We start from the raw sequence: 24,373 nt of genomic DNA, 5'->3' as shown, positions 1-24,373 counted from the left end.
GACATCTAAGGCCCTTTCTTATAATTTTTTTTGATAGAGAACAAGGCACAAGAAACTGCTTAACATTCTCATGCCTCATTTCCTCAACCAGCAAAATGAAGGCATATCCTGGCTACCCCTTTAGCTTGGTAAAAACTGAAATTTGTTAAGTAAAGCCCCAGAGTGGATGCTGAGTACCATCCAAAAATGTGTTGTTCTACATTTGGGCAATGCAACACCAATGAAAAGATTAAATCAAGGGTTTTGAGGAGAGAAGGGAAAGGCCAGAATCATCACCATCAGAAAAAAAGGGCAGTCATTTTCTCTTTTCCTTATGTTGAGAGAGAATTCTGAGTTGTCTATCCCAGCCAGAACACTAGGAAGACGTGTTCAATTCAGGCCAGAGTGTTGCTTTTGGAGTGAAGGGGTATCGCAGTGCTCTGGAGTTCAGTTTCCTCCACACATACACAAACACAAGTGCACAGCGCCCCAATGCTGTTTGTCCCCTTGGCTTCACAGCCCTGCCAGTTGGCAAACCCAAGCCAGGAAGTTGTCAATTCCAATTGCGTTTAAGGCCATGTAGTCCTATTAAAGAAGCCTTGCTGGTTAAGGGGCGTCCTCTGTTTCCAAAGCATGGGAAAAAAAAAAAGGGGGGGGGGACTCTGCTTAGATTGGAGCTGGCAACTTTCACTGACTAGAGTTTTCAAGGAGCTATGAATGAGTTTAACAAAGGAGGTCTGTGGCTAGTTTCTGGCTGAAGTCCATGTCAACAGTTTTTAAGGTCACAGGCCACACTAACTAACATTTATTCCCAGCAGACCCTGCTCTAAACACAAGCTGTAAGTAGTACAAATTTGGAATTTTTCTGTAATCCCTTGAGATATTCCTGATCCTTCCACATGTTTCTGCTCAATTAAAAACAATTCTCACTTTGCACCACAAGAGAGGCCATGCTCAGCAATCTCAGTCCATCCTTAGGGTAGATGAACAAAAACCTGGCAAATCAAAGGGCTCGAGTGGGGAAGGGGAGGAATTCAGCTGGATCACACTGAAAAGTGCAGACAGCTCCCCAGGGGCTCAGTTTGTGAAAGCATAAAACGGGTTATGACAGAGATCCTGAGGCCATAAAAAGCAGGTTTGAGGCACGAATTGGGAATAGGTTCCTAGTCTTTTCACACAAATAGGATAGAAATTTCTGAGAAAATTAAAAGATCAATAAGAAGAGTGTAAAACAGTGGTAATCTATAGAATAGATGTTAAATATCCCACTGTGAAATTAATGTAATCATTTCTCAGTTAAGATGAACTCTTACTTTCATTGTTTCTAAAATCAAGATGCTTCTTGAAATCAATCTGAAAACTCAATACAACCCCCATTTTCCCCTTGAAAAGCTGTTTTTAACCTCTGTGGTACATTATATAACTAATAATATTTTTAAATTTTGCAAGACAACATGGGAATAATTACTTTGAATTGAGCACCAAAAATATTTAATCCTCATGGCTACCACGGGAAGTATTTTCTGTTTTACGGATAAGGAAACTGAGGCTCAGAAATGTGAAGTGACTTGCTTCCATTCCTATGGCTAGTACATAGTCGAACTGAAGTGTGAAGACGAGTCTGATTCTAGAGCCCAAGTCTATTCTGGAAACTTAGGAGGAGAAAAACATACTAGAGCATCAGTGGTCATTTTGGCAGTTAAAGTACTACCACTTGCAGCATTCTATATTTGGAGTCATGTTTTATATGAAGGTAGTTATAATTTTTCCAAATTAAAAAACACATAAACTGTGGTGCAATGAATATTTGAATTGAACTTGACAGGATAAAATTGCAAGAACTACTTCATTAAAAACATACAAAGAAGAAAATTTAAAACACACGTGATCCCATTACCTAACTAGTCTCAAAGTTAATGCTTAAAAGTATGCAATCACCCAGGCTTTTTTCTCTGATTTTCTTACAAAATAGAGATATCATATATGAAAATTTGTCTTTTACTTTTTTTGGTATATCTTAGATGTTTTCCTGTCATTAAATAATCACCAAAAGCATAATTTTAATGGTATTTATTTAGCTAACTCCCTCCATTAATTGTTCCTAATTTCTCACTCTATATACTATAATAATACGTATATCCTCATACATATATCTGTACATATATTTGAGTTTTCCTCAGAAGATTTTCAAAAATGGGAACAATTCATATAAAGATTGTGACTACATATCACCAATTATTTTCCAGGCATGTTGGATCATTTTCCACCTGGACCTACAGTGTATAAGTGCCCACCTCATAGCCACTCAGTATCATCTTCAAGTTGATGTGAGCAGACTCACACAGACTTGGTTATGTACATGCCCACACAAATCCCATGTATGACAATGACATGTATATGTTACAACTGGTCTATCCTTCTTTTAGAAATTCCTGAGCCACATAATGTTGTAAGCTACCAGAGAAACCTTACCAAGATTTCTTGCCTATACTATCTCTAGTCTTCAACACCACCATCTGCCCTCCCCCAACAAAAAAGTAGATATGAGGAAATTAAGGCTCAGAAAGATAAATGGAGCACCTAAAAGCACATTTCTGCATCAGCAGGACAAGGATTCAAATTCTGCACTAACTCCAGATCATGCTCTTTATGCCATGCCATCTCATAGCTCATTTCACCTCAGGGATGATCAACTTGCTTCTTACAACCCCAGCAATGCCTCTTTCTCTAGCAATGCCTCTGCAGACAATGAGGCCAAATTAATCTTTAGGGAAGTAAAGAATGACAAGACCCAGATCTCACAGGCTTTGAGAAAGGAGAATAGCAAGTTGCATGTCTTCTTTTAAAAAGCAGTAAGTGGCAGCAGTCTGGAACTAGAAGGAGGCTCACACACAGTTGGCAGAACAGTAAAATGGCATAGCCATTTTAGAAAACAATTTGGCATTATACAATAAAGTTGAAGAGGTATGTACCCAACACACAGCTATTCAACTCCTAGGCTCATATACCACAAAACCGAGTGTCTTTGTGTACTAGGGTATCAGTTCAAGAACGTTCATAAAAGCCACAAACTGGAAACAGCCCAAATGGCCACCTATAGTTGAATGCATAAACAAATTATAATATGGTCATACAACATGTAATACTGATATAGTAAAGAGAAGAAACAGCATGGACGAATCTCAAAAACTGAGCAAAAGAAGACTTAAAATAATTTCATACTGTATAATTTAATTTATACAGGTTCCCAATCAGACAAAACCATACCATATTATTTAGGGATACATCCACAGATGAAGGGCTTCCCTTGTAGCTCAGCTGGTAAAGAATCTGCCTGCAATCCAGGAGACCTGGGTTTGATTCCTGGGGCAGGAAGATTGCCTGGAGAAGGAAATTACAACCCACTCCAGTTATTCTTGCCTGGAGAATCCCATGGACAGAGGAGCCTGGCAGGCTATAATCCATAGGGTTACAAGACTCAGACACAACTTAGCAACTAAACCACCACCACACAGGTGAAAAAATTATTCTGAGGTGTTGGAAATTTCTTAACTGGGTAATTACATGAGTATTTTCTATATAATTTTTGTATGTACTTATGTGAGTATATATAATGTATAAATATATGTACAGACACATATATATACTTATATGTGTACATATAGCTAAAATCAATGCATTTTCCTTTTGCAGATTATAGTACAAAAGAAAAGCACAGGGTTGTAGTTAAACATTTACATAGTAGATAAAACAGTACTTAAGTTCTTTGTGTGTTCTATTAGTCATCACAATGAAATTCTCAATTAGTATTATCCTCAATTCACCACTGAAATAACTGACCAAGATGAATGCTGGGTAAATGAAAATATTTTATATTATTAATCCAATTTTCAAGAAGATTAAAAAATCAAATATAGTACCAATTACCAATGTTCATTCAATCATAAGTATTAAATTTGAGGAAAGACAAATTCAGGGAGTCCCACTACATGAAACGTAAACTATCTCTTCAGATAAAAAGACCAGGGATGATAATCTCTGGGGAATTAAAAAAAAAATTTTTTTTTAAGGTAAAAACAAGTATTGCTTCCAGTGGTTAGGGCACAAAGGCTATCTTTACTTAATGAGGATAATCAACACTTAGTATATTTTCATATACTAATAAAGAAAAAGTACAAATTAAAAATTTCTTTAAAATGATAACCAAAATTACCAAGTATGTATTCTTTTTTAAAGCGGATGACAGCAAATGCCTAGCTCAGCAGAAGACTGGACACCAGCAAACATACCCTGCTTTTGGCTTGGAGTTGCTTTTGTGGCTTTTTGGGTTTTTTGTTTTTTATCCCCCCAAAGACTTCTTGTTTTCTTGTGGGAGTAGGATTTTAAAACTTGAAAAAAAATTTTTTTTTTTTAAGGAAACCAGCTAGGAGTCGGACATGACTAAACGACTTCACTTTCACTTTTCACTTTCATGCATTGGAGAAGGAAATGGCAAACCACTCCAGTGTTCTTGCCTGGAGAATCTCAGGGACAGGGGAGCCTGGTGGGCTGCCATCTATGGGGTCACACAGAGTTGGACACGACTGAAGCGACTTAGCAGCAGCAGCAGCAGCAGCAATCATTAAGAATTCAAGCAAAAAACTACAGGACACTGAATTTCACCCAACTTCTTTTTCCACCACACGTTTAAGTAAATTCTAAGATGTCAAGTTTTTCTTTAGAGCCCAGCATTTTTTTTTTTTTGCTGCATTTTGGGCTCATTAATACACATAAAGAGCTAGTTAAAACACCAGACTGAATAAATGAACAATGGGACAATTAACCCCAAATACAAAGCTCTACCTACTTTACTTTAAAGACATTTGAAATATACTAGATTAGAAACCATAAAGGATGATTCTCAGAATTAATTTTGTAATACATATTGCTTCGTATTTTAGATAAGGGATTTAAAATCTCCATAGAGGGACTCTAACACTTCTGAATTGAGTTGGAGACAACTGCCCTTAGCTTTGCTGAAGTTACTGGTAGTTTCACTTGCCATGAAAGGGAAATAAAAACCTACTCAATTTCTACTGCATACTATAGTACAGAATTTAATTTTATCTACAATGTTTAAAAAGTCCCTAAGTTTCTACATGAAGTTTTAAGGTATGCATACTTTCTTTCCAGTCAGAATATAATATATTCAAAATCAATTGCTGTGCAACTTTAAAAGCAGTCCCTTTATGCTACATTATTTTTGCAATTTATCACAAAACTTACACTAATAAAAATGATCACTTTGAAGATATAAATGTCAAAGTGAAACACAGAAAGGAAAAGTAAACTAAATACATTATTTGTCACTTGATTTAACTAAGACTTTTGATACTGTTTCTATACTTTTAGGTTCATTGTTTTCAGAAGTTAGTAACTATTCTTCATTGTCAAGAAATGGGTAATAGCTCACATGTTAAGATAAAAAGTAGTTGAGTTTTTTAAAAAAAGTAATTAGCTGAATGACAAATTCACTAGAACAAATGCATTTTTAAAAGAACATAAGTCTTAGCAGGAAAAAAAATTATTTTGATAACTAAGAGCTTCTTGTCTTGTAAATCAATTTCACACAAATTACACAGTCAGAAAGATTCTCAGGAAAGAATATTTAATGATATGTAAAGACACTTAGTTACAGTATGATAAATGAAAACGCTAGATAGAAAACTATACCTACAGTATGATCCCAGTTCAAGCAAAGAAACACATCTAGTCATTATGGGAATCATAAGATGACAGACTGCTTTTCTTACTTTTCTGAAGTTTTTTAAATTCCTCTAGTGAGGAAGTATATCCTCACAACCTCAAAAAATTTTACATCTTAAAAATAAGTGACTCATAACTGACTGTAAGAATTGTGGGCTCTTCAAAGTGCAGATGGTATAATGATTTTTCTCCTTGAAATGATGTAAAGAGGTACACTATCTCAATCTTCCAGGGCTCTTCCATGACGGACAAATGTTAGACTTCCTACTGCTTCTAAAACTGATCACTGGAAGGGCCAGAAAACCTAAATTCAGACTCTTCTTTGTATTCACAAATCTATCTTGCTCTTAAAATAAGAGTGTAGCTTAGATCCAAAGGGCAATTTTAGGTGTGAAGCATACTGAGTTATTTTCTTTTCTACCTCCTGCCCAGTGAAAAGCAAAGATAAAGCTTAAATAAATACATTCTGCTTATTGTTGCTATTGTAGGAAAGTGGTTTGCTTGCAGGGAGGTCCAATAAAAATTGCTGACACTCAAACTCAATCAAAAAGCACCAGTGGCCTCTTCTATAGAATGCTTTTCCTATCTTCCAAAAAGGGTCCTCATATGGAATTCTTAAGATTCTTTTTCTCTCAGAAGGCAGGCTCAGTTTTACTGGTTTTCCATTCAAACATACCTTACATCAGATTTAAAGAAAACTGTATCGTTTTCTTTACTCAATAATCATATGGCTGGATTGTTCACACAGAATGCAACGACACTGGCCCTAAGGAAATATGACTTTTTGATGCTTGAGGCAACTGAGTCTTGAAAAACCTTAGTCCCAGGTGGTCTTGTGCTTATTCTCCCAGGTGGAAAAATCATTGTCATATCTTGGACAGGACTCTGGATTGTGGGGTCAGAAAACTGCTATCATCCAGCTAAAGAACTTGGGACGAAAAACCTCTCTTCTGCAGGTCTCATTTTCATCATATATAAAACGAGGATGGGCTGTAGTACATTTTTCTTAAGAGGTCTTTAAATTCACCTCTGAAATTATTCTGCAAAGGTGAACAACCCATCATAGTTCTTTAATCTAAGTATATATGAAGAGAAACATGCATTAAGAGAATTAAGAAAAGGTACCATTCTGCCTTCGAAACATAGAGTGAGATCATATCATGTCTCTTGCAATGCCCAACTCATTCAATCTCAAAATGAAAACTTTCTTTTAGCTAGTCTTGGATTTTTCAAATACCCACAATCCTGAGCCAGGCTGGTTTCCTTTGTAAAAGACCAGGAGGGGTGAAAAAAGCTTCTTCCTCCAGTGGCTGCCGGTGCAGAAGACACATCTGTCTTTCCAACTGTCCAGCTTCTCAGCCCTCAAATAGTAGGCTACTAGGAGAGCAAGAGCAGTTTTATTTATTCCCCTTTCTCCTCTTTAAAGGTGATTTTGTTAAAACTGTACAGCTTGTTACCATTGTCGAATTGTGACTCCCTAGAGGATTATATATTTCTAAGCATGAAGGCATCTGTGTGGCAATAAAACATGCAACATACCCCAACCACTTCATTTTTTTTAATTAAGAAAAAAAAAAAGTTACAGCCTCCCACAAAGTGATGTTCTGATGAGCACACCTCCCATGCAAGCCTTTCAAAATACTCTCAGAAAAGGCCCTGGGCCTAGTAAACCAGAGCCTTCACAGGCCCCATCCCATGGGTTCAGTTTCTGACAGAAGCCATGTGCCAGGATCCACAATGAGTGGAATTATAATCTGCCACAGCAATCAGGCCTTCTCCCAGCTGACCATCCAGAAAACAACATTGTACCCATCATACTTTTAAGGGAAGGAATTAAAAAGAAATCAAACAGCCCCAGAGAGATGGAAACATTCGAAAAGCAGAGGAAAATCTTCTGTTAAATAGTATGAAAGACCCAGGTTTCCCAAATGGCATTTAAGGCATTGGGAAGAAAGGCTGATGTCTCCCAGAGGGGACCCAGCTTTGATGCCCAAACTGCCCTCAAACATCAGGCTGTACATTTTTGTACAGCAGGGTACCCTCAGGCGAGACAACCATAAATAGCTTAAAACAAGAATAGGAGACTCCATCTGTTTCTGGAATATTTCAGCAGCACCTGCTTTCAAGGTAAAACTCTGGGAGCTGTCCCCACAACCTTCCTTCTCAACTCCCTTCCCCACCCCCCATACACTTATTTTAAACTGAAGCAGCTAAAACACAATCCAAAAGAGTTTCTGCCATTCCACCTGCCTAAGGAAAGAGTCCTTTGATTTTTCTCCTAAACTGTATGTGTTGTTTAAAAAACACTGGAGCAGTTAGAGAAGCCAAAGTTCTCAAAACCAGACTCTATTACTTCTAGCTTCTTTTTTTCTGTGAAAGCCGAGCTTTTCTGTTTATAGTAGATATGACTACAATACAGATGAAAAAAGGGTGCAATAGTTGTTCTGTCATTAAGTCAGAAAATGTTCCAGAAGGAAGATGGTCCTCACTTAACACAAAGTTTAAACATAAGCCCACACGCCAATCTGCATGGAAGGAAGGACAATAACTTCCCAATAAGAGCCAAGGAACACATTCTATTTAGTTATTAAAAAAAAAAAAACTAAAGTTGAGTCTCGAAAATTCCAATCTAAATCAGACGCTATTCCCAAAGTGATGTGCAGCATCCCTCTAACAATAACCAGAAAACTCCAAGCTTGTGTACATAGCAATTTCATGTACAAACATCAGTATTTCTAACACCTACCCCAGACAATCAGGTGACACACCGTTTTCTATGGGATAAATTCAAAATCTTGAGCATGGCCCACAAAGACTTCCACAGTCTTGTCCCAAGCCTTTATGGCATCATCTCTTGCTGCCAATCTCTCCTTGGAATTCTCATCATTCTTTCACCACGCTTTACCTTCAGTTGTCCGGACCTTTGTGCACCAGTTCTCATGGCCCAGAGAGCTTTTCTCCCATTCTCCTCCAGGCAAGCCTCCACTGATTCTCTAAGGTCCAATTTAACTGGAACCCATCAGCAACACTTTCTCTGATTCTCCAAGTCAAACAAGAGCTCTGCCTAATCTGTGACCCCAAAGAACCTTATGGATACATATTTTTTAAAAAAGCATCTATCACAATATATTTTAATTGCTTATTTACATAGTCCCTTCCCAAAGATGAAGTGGCCCCCAAGACAGTAAGGGTAGTAGAAGTGAAACGGGAGACGGGTATCAAAATCAGAGGTGGCCTGGAACAGTGCACCTAGAAACAAATTCAATTTCATATTTGGTAAAGGGCAAAAAGTATATATTGTTTACAGTTTGAAATACCAAGTTCAGAAAATGCAGCTTACCAAACTCTTGGGTGAATAGGAAAACTCAAAGGTTCTCATATGGGGAGCTAAGGCTAGATTTGTGTGTCTATTTTAAGGGACCTTGCAGTAAATAAAGGCCAAAGACCACATGTTATGCATTGCTCATTCCTGAAATATGCAAGATACTAAGATACTTACTAATTGAATAAAAACTTTAAATGTTAGGCTAAAAAAATTTTAGATGCCATATTGATGAAACAAGTTATTTCTTACCAAAATGGATAAGAGGTTTTGAACAACTATTTGGGTATAAAGATTGTTACTCAAATTTTCTCAAGAGCTGAAATAAGATCCTTACATATTAAGTAGAAAATTGTAGAACACAAATACTTTTAAAGTGCCTTTATAAAGAATAAGTTAATACTGTATGGCTTATCTTCCATAATCTACTGCTCCCCACTCTAAGCAATACAGTTATGACTTTGAACTCTTCCATTTCTTCTGATCATCCAAAACCAGAAGCTGCTTATAAATAGCACATTTCATTACAGTTTCAGCCTTGTTGGGTCATGTGTTTTTTGGGCAAAAGAGGCCACCAAAAAAGTGATCTAGGTCACTTTGTCTTTGTCTTACAATATTAAGATTTCAGAGGTAAATATTTACTATATATTAGACTCAGTTGGTGCTATCTGAGAATGCTAAAATACTTTCTTGGATTCTTGGGCTTATAAAGAAGAACAACTAACTTACTCATAACTCATGTTCTCCTAGCTGGTGCTTTTAACCTGGGGCTTCCCAGGTGGCACTAGTGGTAAGAACCCACCTGCCAATGCAGGAGACATAAGAGACATGCGTTCGATCCTTGGGTTGGAAAGATTCCCTGGAGGAGGACATGGCAATCCACTCCTGTATTCTTGCCTAAAAAATCCCATCGACAGAGGAGCCTGGCAGGCTACAGTCCATAGGGTTGCAAAGAGTCAGACACGACTGAAGCAACTGAACACACACACACACACACACACACACACACACACACACACACACACATATACATCTAGCAACTAGCTAAATAATATAATGGTGACTCTCAAAGAAAAGTAAAATGCTTTAATATAAAGAGCCAGTCAATTGTGGAAGGAAATAATGCATCTGACTTTATATACCATGGTACTTTTGTTAATAAGAGTTTTTACTGTAGTATAACTACATCTCTGTCAAGGTTAGCTGGTAACAAGAGTTCAAAAAAACTTTGAAAAAGAATTTTTTTAAATAAACTCAGGGATTCAATCCTTCATAAAACAAGTATTACTAACTGTCTACTATGTACAGAGACATTCTTCAATACGCTTTGGGTGTATCTGTGAACAAAACAGGTTAAGAATTCCCAGGCTTCATGAAGCTTACATTCTAGTGGGGAAGAACAGACAATGTCCCTAACAATGAATCTAGTAAGTTATATTGAGTAAAGGATGTCTAAGAACCTTTCATTGTAAAATTATGTCTAAATTTTATAAAATACTAACGACCCAATCCTTTATGGACACAATGCCTGTCCACTGTGTCACTGAATCCAAAGTGTAAGAATCAAAGGTGCACCTCTTATGAGTAATATGAATTGTCTGGTAATATGAACCATGTTTCTGCCAACAACTGGACTTCGTATTTTCTCTTTGAATTAGTATCCAATGAGGCCTGTCCTCCCACTTGAGCCCTCAGTACTCTGCTTTTCCAACCGAATGGAATGGATCTCCCTGTCTCTGAAAGTCAAGCACACCTCTGTCAAGCACTACACTAAGTGATGGGGATGCAGATGCTGCTTAAGACACAACCTTCACCAGTAAAGAGTTAACTGTTCACTAGGAGAAAGACAAAAGAAGATCAGGGCTTATGAGTATATAGCTTAAGAGTGCAAAGCATGCTGGGTGCATCCAGAAGATGGGATGATTACCTCTGCCTGGAAAAGTTGATTCTGAGAAATGCTCAAGCTGAGCCTGGAAGGATGGGTAAAAATGTATGAAGACAGAAAGGTCTGGTCATTCATGTGGTCCAGGAAGCAAATGAGCTTGAAAGAGAGAAAAAGTGATCCTAAGAAGCGAAACCCTAAAACAGTGGGGGCTATGTCTGCACAAATGCCATCACTAGGAACTACATCCCTCATGGGAAGCAATGGAAAAGCAAAAGTAAAGGTGGCAGCTGAGCAGACTTAAGAGTACTGGGCATACTGAGAACATGACTGGACTTTAAAACACACATTAACTAAAGGAAAAGCATCTGAAGCAAAGCAAGAAGACCAAACAGCAAAAGAAGATGATGCTAAATAATAATGTAACCCAGACCCAAGTCCCACCAATGTTCTCTTGGAAGACCTCTCCACTGGACATGTCACCAACCAGTTATCCAGGGTTAACAGGAAGTTCTTCCACTCACATGCTAGTCTCAACCCAGCAATGTTTCCAAATCAAGCACAGGGAAAGTGCCATTTTGTGTGCCCTGTACACAAGCAAAAGCTGAATAAAATAAACAGAGCCTTCTGGCCTCATGTTGAATACCCATGAAATGCATGTCCCAGAATCTATAGAAGACTATTTTGAACTACAGCCACTATGCTCTGAGGCGCTAGATTAGCAACAGTAAGAAGACACTGTTCCACGGGATCATTCTATGTGTTATATATAGCATATCGTAGCAAGATCATCCATCTCCCCAGCTCATCTTGGGAACTCTTCAAGGACAAGGACTAGCTAATAGTAAGCACTCAATTAAGGACTGACAAACAAATGAATGAATTAACCCACCAAATTTTTCCCCATAGCTCCTAGCTAGTACAACAGATAGAAAACACACCAATTGCTGCTATTTTCCATTCTAAATGATAACAGCAAAAGGCTGTTCAACTAGCTTGTCACAAACATGGCCCTACATGTAGATGCAAACATCAGAATCAGATATGCGCAATTTTTAAATAAACAGTTTTTCACTCTCTGAAGTGTGCTGAGTGGTTGCATTCAAGAATCTCCCTTCCCTCAATACATACACCCAAGCTTTGAAAGAAACATCACATCCCAAATATGGGACAAAACCTTTCTGCAAAACTTCAAGAGCTTGGTTTAAACCCTCATCTCCCTGAATGACTACATAAATAAGCAGTGTCCTAACCAAGACTGAAATACAACATCGACAAAAATGTAAGAGAAAATTTTCTTGAAAAAAATTGTTAAATAAAAAAGTAAATAATAATTTATATCAGAGTCTAATACTCAGGGCAGGTAGTCCTTGGGCCTGGGCTAGAGGTGTGCTTGAGAACAGGAGTCTTGCAAAGCAGCCGGGTTTGTACCTCCATCTTAAGGTCTTTCCAGCAGTTGTCCTCTAGTGCTCAAATTAGAGATATCATGCCTGATGAAGGAGCCAGTGGACTTCACTCATTAAAAACAATAATAAGATTTGTGTAGAGAAATACAGAAGCAGCATTTCTGACTGACAGTTATAGAGCTAAGACAGTGAAAGTTAGCCTTCACCATCCCCATGGTGTTAGGGTGTGTGAGTGTCTGGGGGCAAGGGGATTTGCTCTTAGTGAGGAGGAAAAGAAAATGCAGAGACTAGTACACCAGAGAACTATTCCTTCTGGAATTCATAGTGGGTCTGGCCTCTTATTCCTAGGCTCAAGCCCAAGACGGGAGACCCGGGTTTTGTCAGGGGCGCCTCCCTGCTGTCCTGCCCTGCGCTGCTGCACATGAGCAGAGACAGGAGGCAGGCCCCTCTGACACCTACTTAACCGAGGCAGATGCAGAGGAGAGTGTGTGGGATGCCTTTACCTCCCCCTCAGGAGGCGCCCAGCAGGAGCCCACAGAGCCAGCAGCTCTGAAATCAGATTTCCACACATCCTCCATCCCCAGAATATGCCTTACCCCCTCTGGCAGGAGGAAACAGGGCATTAAGTAAGTGTGCTTCTGGTGTGTGAAGGGAGTTTTGGAAGACCTAAAGAAGCCTTCTCACAGGATTCTGCACTTTTTTCAAAACCTCTACAGAGGGAGCCAAGTTGGGAAACAGTTACTTACTCATTGACCCGAAAGGGGAAGGGGTGTTACTTTGAGAAGGACACAATCAGTGTCTGCAAGACGTCCTGAACTGCAGACACATACTTTATTAATAATCTTACATACACAAAATGTCCAAGGGAAAGCCTAACAGGCTAATTTCTGACAGCTCCAGATAACAGAAGGAGGAACTGAAGCCATGCTGATTCTCCAGCTTCTGCACACTCCACAGATGCAATGATCCTTTTTTCCACCCAAGGGATGTGATACAAATAAATAAATACAATTATCTGTAGAACTTAAAGTGCAAGGACAACATTGTAAAGTTCTTCTCCCCAAGTGCAGTGACTTATGGGAAGCAGATAGGAAAATAAAAAGAACAGCTGGAAAATTTAATTACAGAAGACCAACCCAAAAGCTGACATTGTTTCACAGAACTAGCGAATAGCAAAAGCCATTTTCCTTACCTTAAGATACAGAAGCAACTCTTTGCTCCTGAAGATAAGCGGCAGAACCCGAATCTCTGTTTGCTGTCAATGTCAGTGAGCACGAATGTGAAGTTCTGGCCAACTTGGCTAACTGTGAGGCTGCGGCAAAGAGAACAAAGGGGAAAATGAATGTGCAGTAAGTTTCCTGATAAAGTATCTAATCACAACAAGTCATTGAACCTGTAACATTTCCTTTCTCAGTGGAATTCTTTATAAATGAACTTAACATTTACACACTTTAAGAGAAAAAACTGAGTGAATATTTTTTTAAAAAGAAAAAGACAGCAAACAGTGACCACCTCAGCATAGCTACCGAACCCTACTTACTGCACTCAGGCAGGTGTCCCTGTTGAGCACTGCATCCAGTTTTGAAAGGTGCACCCTATTAACCTCCTTTTACAGATGGAGAAATAGCCTAGAGTGCCACTGCGTAAGATGTCAGCTGGTAAATTGCAAAAAGCTGAATTTTAAACCTAGGCCTACCTGACACCAAAGTCTTCCCTGCCAGTTTGCTGGTAATGATGCTCACCTGATTATTCCTCTAGTTCAGAAAATAACAGGGACTGCAACAGCAGAATTTAAATGCCAGCCACCAAGTTAGATATCTGATATTATACTATCTCATTTACTCTCACAACAACCCTAGAACTTCAAGGATGTTCCCATTTTACAGAAAAGGAAACTATAGAACTTAATAAGTAAATAGCTGAATCAAGCTCACAGAGCCCCTAAGGGGAGGAGCTAGAATTCAAAAGAGGGCAAGGTTAGCTATTACTTTCCTAAATTCCTGTACTTTTCATAATTTCCAAATTTATGAGAACTATATTTTATATTTTACAGGACAGAAAGAGCAAATGTCTTAGTGCAAGATATTTTCTGAGAAATGGAAACAAGGTTTTACAGAAAAACATTAAAGATGAAAACTAAAACTTCCTGCATCAACACAAAAATCAGCAGACCACAGAAAAAACTGAAAACATTTCAAAAAATTAAGAAGCATATTACAAGTCAGATTAATCTAGAAACTCTTTTAAAGTTACAAAATGTTTTAAAATCCACTTTTTAAAATCAGTTTACCAGTTAGCCTTTGGATTCCTCTTTAAAAAGTCAAATCTTATACTTCCCTGGTGGCACAGTGGATAGGAATCTGCCTGCCAACGCAGGGGACACAGGTTCAATCCTTGATCTGGGAAGATTCCACATGCCGTGGAGCAACTGAGTCAATGCTCTACAATTACCAGGCCTGAGCTCCACAACAAGCAAAACCACCCCAACAAGAAGCCTGCGCACCACAGTGAAGAGTACAGCCCCCATTGGCCATAACTAGAGAAAGCCCACGCAATGCAACAGAGACCCAGCACAGCCAAAAATAAATGAACAAAATTTTTAAATAGTTAAATATTACAAATTCTAGTACACAAATCTATGCAAACAAACTATTTTATAATTTGACACTGACTTATTCAAAGGAACTCATTAACTTGTATTTTATATATATATATTTTACAAAACACATTCAAATTGATAAAATATTCAAATTAATGCTCTCACCTATAATTTGCTATAAATTGTCAGTAGAAATGAAAAATCATGGTTCACCAGGCCTTTTTCAAAGGCAGACTGATTGAGTTTTTGACAGCATATGAATTAAGTCTTCAAATATGGATAGCATTCTTTTCTAAAACTCCCTTATACAAGCCACATAAGAAAATTAAAGTATTTTAATTTAAAAAGACTATCAAAGTATTCCAGGACAAAAGGTCAATGGACCCCATCTGGTCATATTTAAGGAAATAATTCCTGCCCTCAAAAAGTGGTTAGAGATTACAAGAAAATAATTCAGAAAGCAAAGAGAGTTCCACCTCTTTTTTAACTAGGAAGGTGAACAAAAACAAGGTAGGAATTTAAAAGCAACATGGCAATAAAACAGGTGTAAGTGAGTAACGCTATCCCTCCACCTTATATAAGCCAGAAGAAGGAACACATTCCTATAAAAGTTATAGAGCTGTCAAGGGGATACCAAAACGCTACCTTCTTATGGCTGTTATGTTTTATCTATAAAGCTTGGATACAGTGTTACTATGGTGACTTAATACTATGTTTTAAAGGGGGATTATATGATTAATTTTAACAAGGTTGAGAACTGAAGATGTGTGAGAAACAGAATTCTAGCTCACATAATTAAAGTGATTGGGGAAAAAAAGTGGGCCTCATCAGGGGAGGGGGAAACCCTGTATTATTAAACTATTTAAAGCAACAGGTCAAGATGATTCTAAGTTACAAATAAGGTCATGCTTTTATGAAGTACTATTATGTATTCACATAAAAGATGACTGTTCATTATTTTAACTAAGATTTGATTTCAATTCTAGAATTTTTAAAAAGAAGAATCCTAGAAGGAAAGGGTACTGATACAACTAGATGAAAAGAAAATACCCAGGATTTCTAGGAAAAGGACACAGAAGGAACACAACTTGGTATGTGATCTGAGTGTCCTTAATTTCTCTATTATCTGTTCACTACCTTTAAAAAGGCTGAAAACTGTTTCAGCTACATTGTAGGCTCAAAGAAAGGTTCATTACTCATTTGCTTGGTTCAAATCCCAACTCAACCACTTGCTAACTGAGCCTTAATTTAGCAAGTTACTTAACCTCCTAAGCAGCTCAGTTTCTTCTCCTGGAAACTATCATCCAACTCAAAGCATATTTGGGAAATAAGTGAGTGTTTGGTACAAAGGCTAGACCACAGTAAGAACAATTAATAGAAGAGACACAAGTTGCTACTTGCAATGCAAACTAAATTTCATCTTGAAATCATTCACTTGCTTAGAATCTTCTTGACTCAGCTTTGTAATGTAAGTGGAGATAGGAAGGCTGCCTTTCTTTCCTCTCTATCACATCTTTTCAGCAAGGGGAAGTCTTCTGGGTGACCAAGAAAGTTACTCATTCTTGCATTAAGAAAAAGATTCTTTGGAGGGCGGGGCAGTGCCACGACTTAGAAGGGGGGCACTTACTATTCTCAGTTGACTCACTTTTTAAATTCCCAGCAGGATGAAGTACAAGTCATTAAGAGCCCCAGATCATTAAATCCTAAAATATTTTTTCCTTGGACAGTTCAAATTAACATTCAAATTGAGTTCAGATTAACTCAAAGGAGTCTTAATCTTCAAGGAATTTATCATTCCCTCTCTACTTGCTGAGGTAGTCTGTAACAGTGTTCACTATTTCTCCATAAAAATGACTGTGGGGAAAGGATTGGCTTCCTTAAAGACTGCAGTTTTTGTGATTACCTCCAGGATCAGAACCCATACACTTTTTAAAATAAAAATCAGATTTCATAATGATTAAAGGCAGTGGGAACCTTAGAAACCAACTCACCCAATTTTCTTGTTTCATAGATAGGGAAGTTGAGGCTCAGAATGTTTTACTGTGGTAGTGATGGTGGTTTGGGTTTGCTTTTTTTCTTTTCAAAATAATCAAGACCAAAATAAAAACCCACGCACAATTCTGGTTGAAAATCCTTTCCATTCTGCCACACTGCATCAAATACAAGGAAAACTCTCCCAAGAAGTTACTACTTAGTTTAAGGAACTCAGGTATGTGAGGAATTCAGATAGTTGTCTCATCAAACATACTAACTATACTTCCCACTAAGCAAGAGAAAGCAAATTTGAGTACTTTCAGAATTAAGCCTAAGAGACCAGGGCCAGTATCACCCTTAGCTGTGCTTTCCATGTCTAGGTGAATACAGAAAATAGAAAACAATAACCATCTCAACCACAGACTTTAAATTTCATGCTGCCTCTTAAACGCCTGTCTGCTGTTCAAGACCCCTCCTGTAGCATTTTGCCTAATCTTCAAATTATTTGTAGGTTCAATGTATGAATGGTATGAACCATGTGGATGGATAGTTTGATTCCAATCTTCCAGTCAGAAATCAGATTTCCTGTATCAGCCTCACTTTTAAGTTTGAGGTGAGATGGTGAGACGGCATCACTGACTCAATGAACATGAGTTTGAACAAACACCAGGAGATAGTGAAGGACAGGGAAGCCTGGTGTGCCACAGTTCATGGGGTTCGCCAAGAGTCAGTCACGACTTGGTGACTGAACAACACCACTTTTAAGTTTAGCTACGTGTCTTACAAACCAAGCAGCTACACTATGCACTGTAACAAGTACTGAACATACAACATCCATCCTGCTGTGGAGCCTCCTGTCTTGATGGAGAAGCATAAACAAACACAAGGCACACAGCTCATGATAGTGTCATATGAAACCAAAGAAAGAACAAAGAGGAAAATGGAAGAAAAGGGAAAGGCCCTACTAAGGTAATATGGTCAGAGGTAGCTTCTCAAAAATGAGGACAATACCGAACTAAAGGATGGGATGGAGTCCCTTCACTCCAGAAGCAGGGGACTCAGTGTTTCAGGCAGAGAAAGAGGTTCACAGAGAAGCTGTTTCTTTGGTTAGAAACAGCTCTCCGCATGTTCACAGTACAAAAAGGACTTCAGTACATCTAAGGCACAGAGGAGCAGGAAGAAGTGATTTAGCAAGGTGCTAGATAAAGCAAGCACCAGATCACGCAGAGTACTCCATAGATCATGGTAAAGAATTAAGATTGACTGTTTGATTGATTTGTAAGGGCAATGGAAAGCTACTGAATGATTTTAATCAAGTGAATAGCAGTCTGCTCTACAGTTCTATAATTTTTATCTGACTCTTAGATGGAAAAGTTTGGAAGAAGGTAGAAGCAGAAAAAGAGAAGTCAGGAGGCTAGTCCAGGTGAGATTAGATGGTGTCTTAACTCCTGTAGAGAGAGTGAAAATGCATCAGGTGGATAGATCCAACTTAAGAGTCAGCAGATGAACTGAGATAGAGTAAAAAGGCAGTATATTACCATTTAATGGTAGGAAAGACTAACATGCTTGGGAAGAGCTCCAAGAGTTTTATTTGTGATATTAAGTCTAAGAAACTTGTAAATAGAAATGTCGAGTACATAGCTGAACACACTAAATAGGAAATCTGGGGAAAGGCTTGGGCGAGAGCCGGTGCACTAAGCGCAGGCGGCTGCGAGGCCGAGAGGAGCTACCCCACATCCGAGGTCAGGGGCAGCGGCCTAGAGTGGCAGGCTGAGACGGCGCAGGAACGGTCGAGAGGAGCTACCCTGCGTCCGAGGTCAGGGGCGGCAGCTGACAGGAGCTACCCCACGTCCGAGGTCAGGGGCGGCCGGGAGGAGCTACCCCACGTCCGAGGTCAGGGGTGGCTGGGAGGAGCTACCCCACGTCCGAGGTCAGGGGCGGCGGCCGAGAGGAGCTACCCCGTGTCCAAGGTCAGGGGCGGCCGGGAGGAGACACCCCGCGTCCGAGGCCGGGGCGGGGGTCAGGAGGAGCTATCCTGCGTCCAAGGTCAGGGGCGGCCGGGAGGAGACACCCCGCTTCCGAGGTCAGGGGCGGCTGGGAGAAGCCACCTCGCACCCGAGGCCAGGGGCGTGACCCTGAGGAGCCACCCCGAGCCCAAGGCCAAGGGCAGCAGCTGGGAGGACCATCCCAAGGAGCGGTGGCTGCGAAGGCACAGGAGGGCCTACAGGAGCTATCCCACGTTGAAGGTCAGGAACGGTGGCAGTAAGGAGATACCCCTCGTCCAAGTTAGGGAGCAGCAGCTGTGCTTTGCTGGAGCAGCCGTGAAGAGATACCCCACACCCAAGGTAAAAGAAACCCAAGTAAGATGGTAGTGGCTAGTGGAGGTGATAGAATTCCAGTTGAGCTGTTTCAAATCCTGAAAGATGATGCTGTGAAAGTGCTGCACTCAATATCTCAGCAAATTTGGAAAACTCAGCAGTGGCCACAGGACTGGAAACGGTCAGTTTTCATTCCAATCCCAAAGAAAGGCAATGCAAAAGAATGCTCAAACTACCACACAATTGCACTCATCTCACATGCTAGTAAAGTAATGCTCAGAATTCTCCAAGCCAGGCTTCAGCAATACGTGAACCGTGAACTCCCTGATGTTCAAGCTGGTTTTAGAAAAGGCAGAGGAACCAGAGATCAAATTGCCAACATCTGCTGGATCATGGAAAAGGCAAGAGAGTTCCAGAAAAACATCTATTTCTGCTTTATTGACTATGCCAAAGCCTTTGACTGTGTGGATCACAATAAACTGTGGAAAATTCTGAAAAAGACGGGAATACCAGACCACCTAACCTGCCTCTTGAGAAATCTGTATGCAGGTCAGGAAGCAACAGTTAGAACTGGACATGGAACAACAGACTGGTTCCAAATAGGAAAAGGAGCATGTCAAGGCTGTATATTGTCACCCTGCTTATTTAACTTACATGCAGAGTACATCAGGAGAAATGCTGGACTGGAAGAAACACAAGCTAGAATCAAGATTGCTGGGAGAAATATCAATAACCTTAGATATGCACATGACACCACCCTTATGGCAGAAAATGAAGAGGTACTAAAAAGCCTCTTGATGAAAGTGAAAGAGGAGAGTGACAAAGTTGGCTTAAAGCTCAACATTCAGAAAACAAAGATCATGGCATCTGGTCCCATCACTTCATGGGAAATAGATGGGGAAACAGTGGAAACAGTGTCAGACTTTATTTTTGGGGGGGCTCCAAAATCACTGCAGATGGTGACTGCAGCCATGAAATTAAAAGACGCTTACTCCTTGGAAGAAAAGTTATGACCAACCTAGATAGCATATTCAAAAGCAGAGACATTACTTTGCTGACTAAGGTCCGTCTAGTCAAGGCTATGGTTTTTCCTGTGGTCATGTATGGATGTGAGAGTTGGACTGTGAAGAAAGCTGAGAGCCAAAGAATTGATGCTTTTGAACTGTGGTGTTGGAGAAGACTCTTGAGGGTCCCTTGGACTGCAAGGAGATCCAACCAGTCCATTCTCAAGGAGATCAACCCTGGGATTTCTTTGGAAGGAATGATCCTAAAGCTGAAACTCCAGTACTTTGGCCACCTCATGAATTGAGGTGACTCATTGGAAAAGACTCTGATGCTGGGAGGGATTGGGGGCAGGAGGAGAAGGGGACGACAGAGGATGAGATGGCTGGATGGCATCACGGACTCGATGGACGTGAGTCTGGGTGAACTCCAGGAGTTGGTGATGGACAGGGAGGCCTGGCGTGCTGTGATTTATGGGGTTGCAAAGAGTCAGACACGACTGAACGACTGAACTGAACTGATTGAGAGCTATTAATTAGAAAGGCATCTACACAAAGATGGTGTTTCACACCACAGTAAAGGATAAGATCACTTAGAAACAATGTTCAGAGAAATGCAAGAGAAACCAGGACTAAGTCAGAGAAACACCAATTTAAAGGATGTGCTGTGCTGTGCTCAGTCGTGTCTGACTCTTTGCGACCCCAGGGACTGTAGCCTACCAAGTTCCTCCTCCATGGGATTCTCCAGGCAAGAGTACTGGAGTGGTTTGCCATTTCCTTCTCCAGGGGATCTTACCGACCCAGGGATCGAACCCGGGTCTCCCGCATTCCAGGCAGACACTTGAAGGCAGAGCAACAGATTAAATAGTGCAGGTAACTCTTCCAAAAAGAGGAGAAATAGGCAGTAATTGAATGGGCATGAAGAATCAAAAAAGTGAAAGTGAATTCGCTAAGTCATGTCTGACACTATGGGACCTCAGGGACTGTAGCCCACCAGGCTCCTCCGCCCATGGAATTTTCTAGGCAAGAATACTGGAGTGGGTTGCCATTTCCTGCTCCAGAGGATCTTCCCGACCCAGGGACTGAACCTGGGTCTCCCACATTGTAGGCAGACGCTTTACCGTCTGGACTACCACAGAAGTCAGAAGACTTCATGAAAAATAAAAAATGGTATTATTTTTAGGATGGAGGAATACCAGAATGTTTTTAAGCTGTTAGGAATAATTCCATACAGAATACAGGCAGAGGCTTATGATGCAGGAGAAAGAAGATGAAACAGTCGGGTTTAGACTTTGGATTAGAATCCCAGATATACCACTCACTACTGTTGTGATGAGCATAGGCAAGTTATTGCACCTCTCTGAGCCTCATCTCTAAAATAGGAAAAATATTTACTTTGCAAAGTGGTTTTAAAGATTAGAAATAATATAGACAAAGTAACTGGCATCTAATAGGTACACAGTGGAAGTAATTATTATTACTATGAATTTATAAAATTTGAGAGATGGAACTGAAACATTTTACCAAACCTGTTTATTACAGCTTCCCAGAAAAGCTGGCCATCTACTGCCAAAGCATCCATTGCAGCTGCTTCTCCTTTCCCTCAGTGTATATGAAACATCAGACAGGAATCAAGTTTTATCAAATTACCACATCTCCCAACCTTTAGTCATATGAACCTCAAAGGTTCCTTCCATAAACACACCTTTCATCTGCCTAAGACTCGGGGTTTTTACATTAGCTGCACAAAGATCCAAGTGGCAAAAATGGCATTGACCCAAAATGCCTGGGGACTAAGAGTAGGTAACACACTGCCAAGTATCTGCTCGAGAAACTCACTCTTAACAGCAGAGATCCCTCCATTCTCTCATCTATATGAGCCTGGCAAAGTAAAAATGAATCATAATTAGGGAAGCAAAAAATTATCAAAACAGAACAAGTATCAAAACTAGAAGGAACAGCAGGGATCTAGTTCAATTCCCTCATTTCATCCACGAAGAAACTAAGGTGCTCGTGGGAGAAGTCACTTGCCTAAGAGTACAGAGCAAGTCAACAGCAGAATGAAAACTATAACTGAGGTCTCCTAGTTGCTACCCCTGATGCCTGGTCCACTAAAGCCCAATTGCTTCTTGGTTCTTGAATGTTATACAAAATGGTCACGGGGCATAGATTAACCAATAGTTCAAGCTAAACCAAGGGATTAAACCAAGGATGGAAAACAAGGGATGAAGGTGGCCAAAGGGATTCAGTTTTGAAAAGTACAGAAGGATGAATGTATAGAAGTGGAAGCAAGAAGAGAGGTCTGGGCAGACACATACCAATGCACTAATCATGTGCCTCAGTTCCATCTTTCAATTATCTGAACAAAAATGGGTTTAATTGTCTTCAGCTATCTGAATTTTCTAATTTTTCACAATAAATATATATTGCTTTTGAAATAAATGTTAAGAATGCTTGGTTAATTTGTGGCGTGATGGATCTAATGGTGACAGTATGATATAGAACAAGTACGATGGAACTGGAAGTCATACAAATGTGGGCTTCAAAAGCAGCTCTACCACTTACCAATGGTGGGACCTTGGGCACATTACTGAACCTATCTGAGCCTCTGTTTTCTCATATGTGGCTTTATGACAATGGCAACATTGCCTTCAGTTGTAAGGCAATGTTTAGATGTGTTAAGTCTTTAGTGAAGGAAAAGAACACAACACAATTCATGGCACATAACAGATACGTACGAAAATGGTGAATAGCATCAGAACCACATTTGCACCTGTGATTACATCCTAAATCATTAAATGATGCCTCTGCCCTTGAAAAGACTGTCATTTCACTTCATGCTCATGTCACTTGTGTGTACTAGTATAATTAATAGGACAACTGAGTGTAGCTGGTTTTATGGGTTCTGAAAGAAGACAAGCACAAACATAGAGAAGAATAGCTTTTCCATCATCCAATGAGTCTCCTGAGTGCTTTGACCAACTGAAGCAGGTTGCCAGCTATCAAGAGCAAGTAAGTAGCACTGCAATATGAAGTGGTATTCAAATCTTTAAGAGACTGCTTTCACAAATGATAATAAAAAAATTTTGAGAGTGATACAAGGATCTCAGCACTGGTCACTTCACTGTTCCTTTCCATCAAGAGCCTCAAGTATAATTTAGGGGAGACATGACTTTGGCTTGGGAATAAGATTATCTGTTTTTTATTCCCCCAGCTCTGTAATTACATAGTTGTGATATAAGCAAGGCATTTCACCTTTACAGATCTTACTTTCCCTTCTGTAAAATGGGATGCTTGAGTCAGATGAATTTCAGCTTTAAAGTCCTGTGGTCTTATTCCCACACATTTTCAAGACCCCCTTTCTTGTGAGAGTCCAAGCTCTTCGTACATACACAGTATCCTCTCAGCAGGAGGCTCCACCTGCTCAGGTCAAATGATCTCTAGATGTCTAGGCTCATTCACAGTTTCTCATCTACTTTGCTCTTCAGTGTTGGAGCTTCCCATTTACCCCCTTCTTGCTGTCCTTGCAGTCTAAATACAAGCCTCACTCTCTATACAATGTTTTCTTTGACCATCTCTGTCTGTCCCAACCTCGCTACCCTTTTAGACAGATATTGTTTACCGTGTCTTTACAAAACTTTCTGGACTAGACTGAGAAACATGTGAAGAGTACAATACTATTTCCATATTACCCAACGTAATGCTACACATTCTGAACCTTCCTTGGTTCTTTTGTAAAAAGAGATACCACCACCATCTATCACCTAGAGTTGCTGTGAAGAATAAATGAGGTATTACTGTAAAAATGTCCAGAACATTCACTAAAATCATTTAAGAACTGAAATACTAATGCCCTTCTTTCCCTCCCTCTATTTGGTGACTGGTCTTCCCACAAAGTGGTCTACTAAAAAAAGTACTCATTTTGGGAGATGGACATCTAAACTGTGCTAACAGCCTAAGCAATCCTTGGGTAAGTCACAATTTCTCTACAACTCAGATTTCTTCCAGTGAAGAAAACAGCACTTGTTCTCATCTTTTATGATAGGAGGATAAAATGAGATAATACATGAGAAAACACTTTCTTTTGAAGAGCTACCAGCATTATTATTTTTCATAACTCCTAGCTTCAGAAAGAAAAATCTTAAAA

At 39.7% G+C, this 24,373-nt stretch overlaps 1 protein-coding gene across 10 annotated transcripts in view; it reads right to left on the bottom strand.

The window, feature by feature from the left end:
- DENND1A (DENN domain containing 1A) overlaps positions 1–24,373 on the bottom strand; it is a 536,262-nt gene that overhangs the window by 342,377 nt on the left and 169,512 nt on the right. For all 10 annotated transcript variants that reach the window (XM_060411818.1, XM_027966460.2, XM_027966462.2 and 7 more), the window contains one exon: positions 13,527–13,646. In XM_060411818.1, the coding sequence (XP_060267801.1) occupies positions 13,527–13,646 (120 nt within the window). The remainder of the gene's footprint in view (positions 1–13,526; positions 13,647–24,373) is intronic.

The sequence above is a fragment of the Ovis aries genome, chromosome 3, assembly GCF_016772045.2.
Source record: "Ovis aries strain OAR_USU_Benz2616 breed Rambouillet chromosome 3, ARS-UI_Ramb_v3.0, whole genome shotgun sequence".
Taxonomy (NCBI): Eukaryota; Metazoa; Chordata; class Mammalia; order Artiodactyla; family Bovidae; genus Ovis; species Ovis aries.
This window is presented reverse-complemented; position numbering and strand designations above follow the sequence as displayed.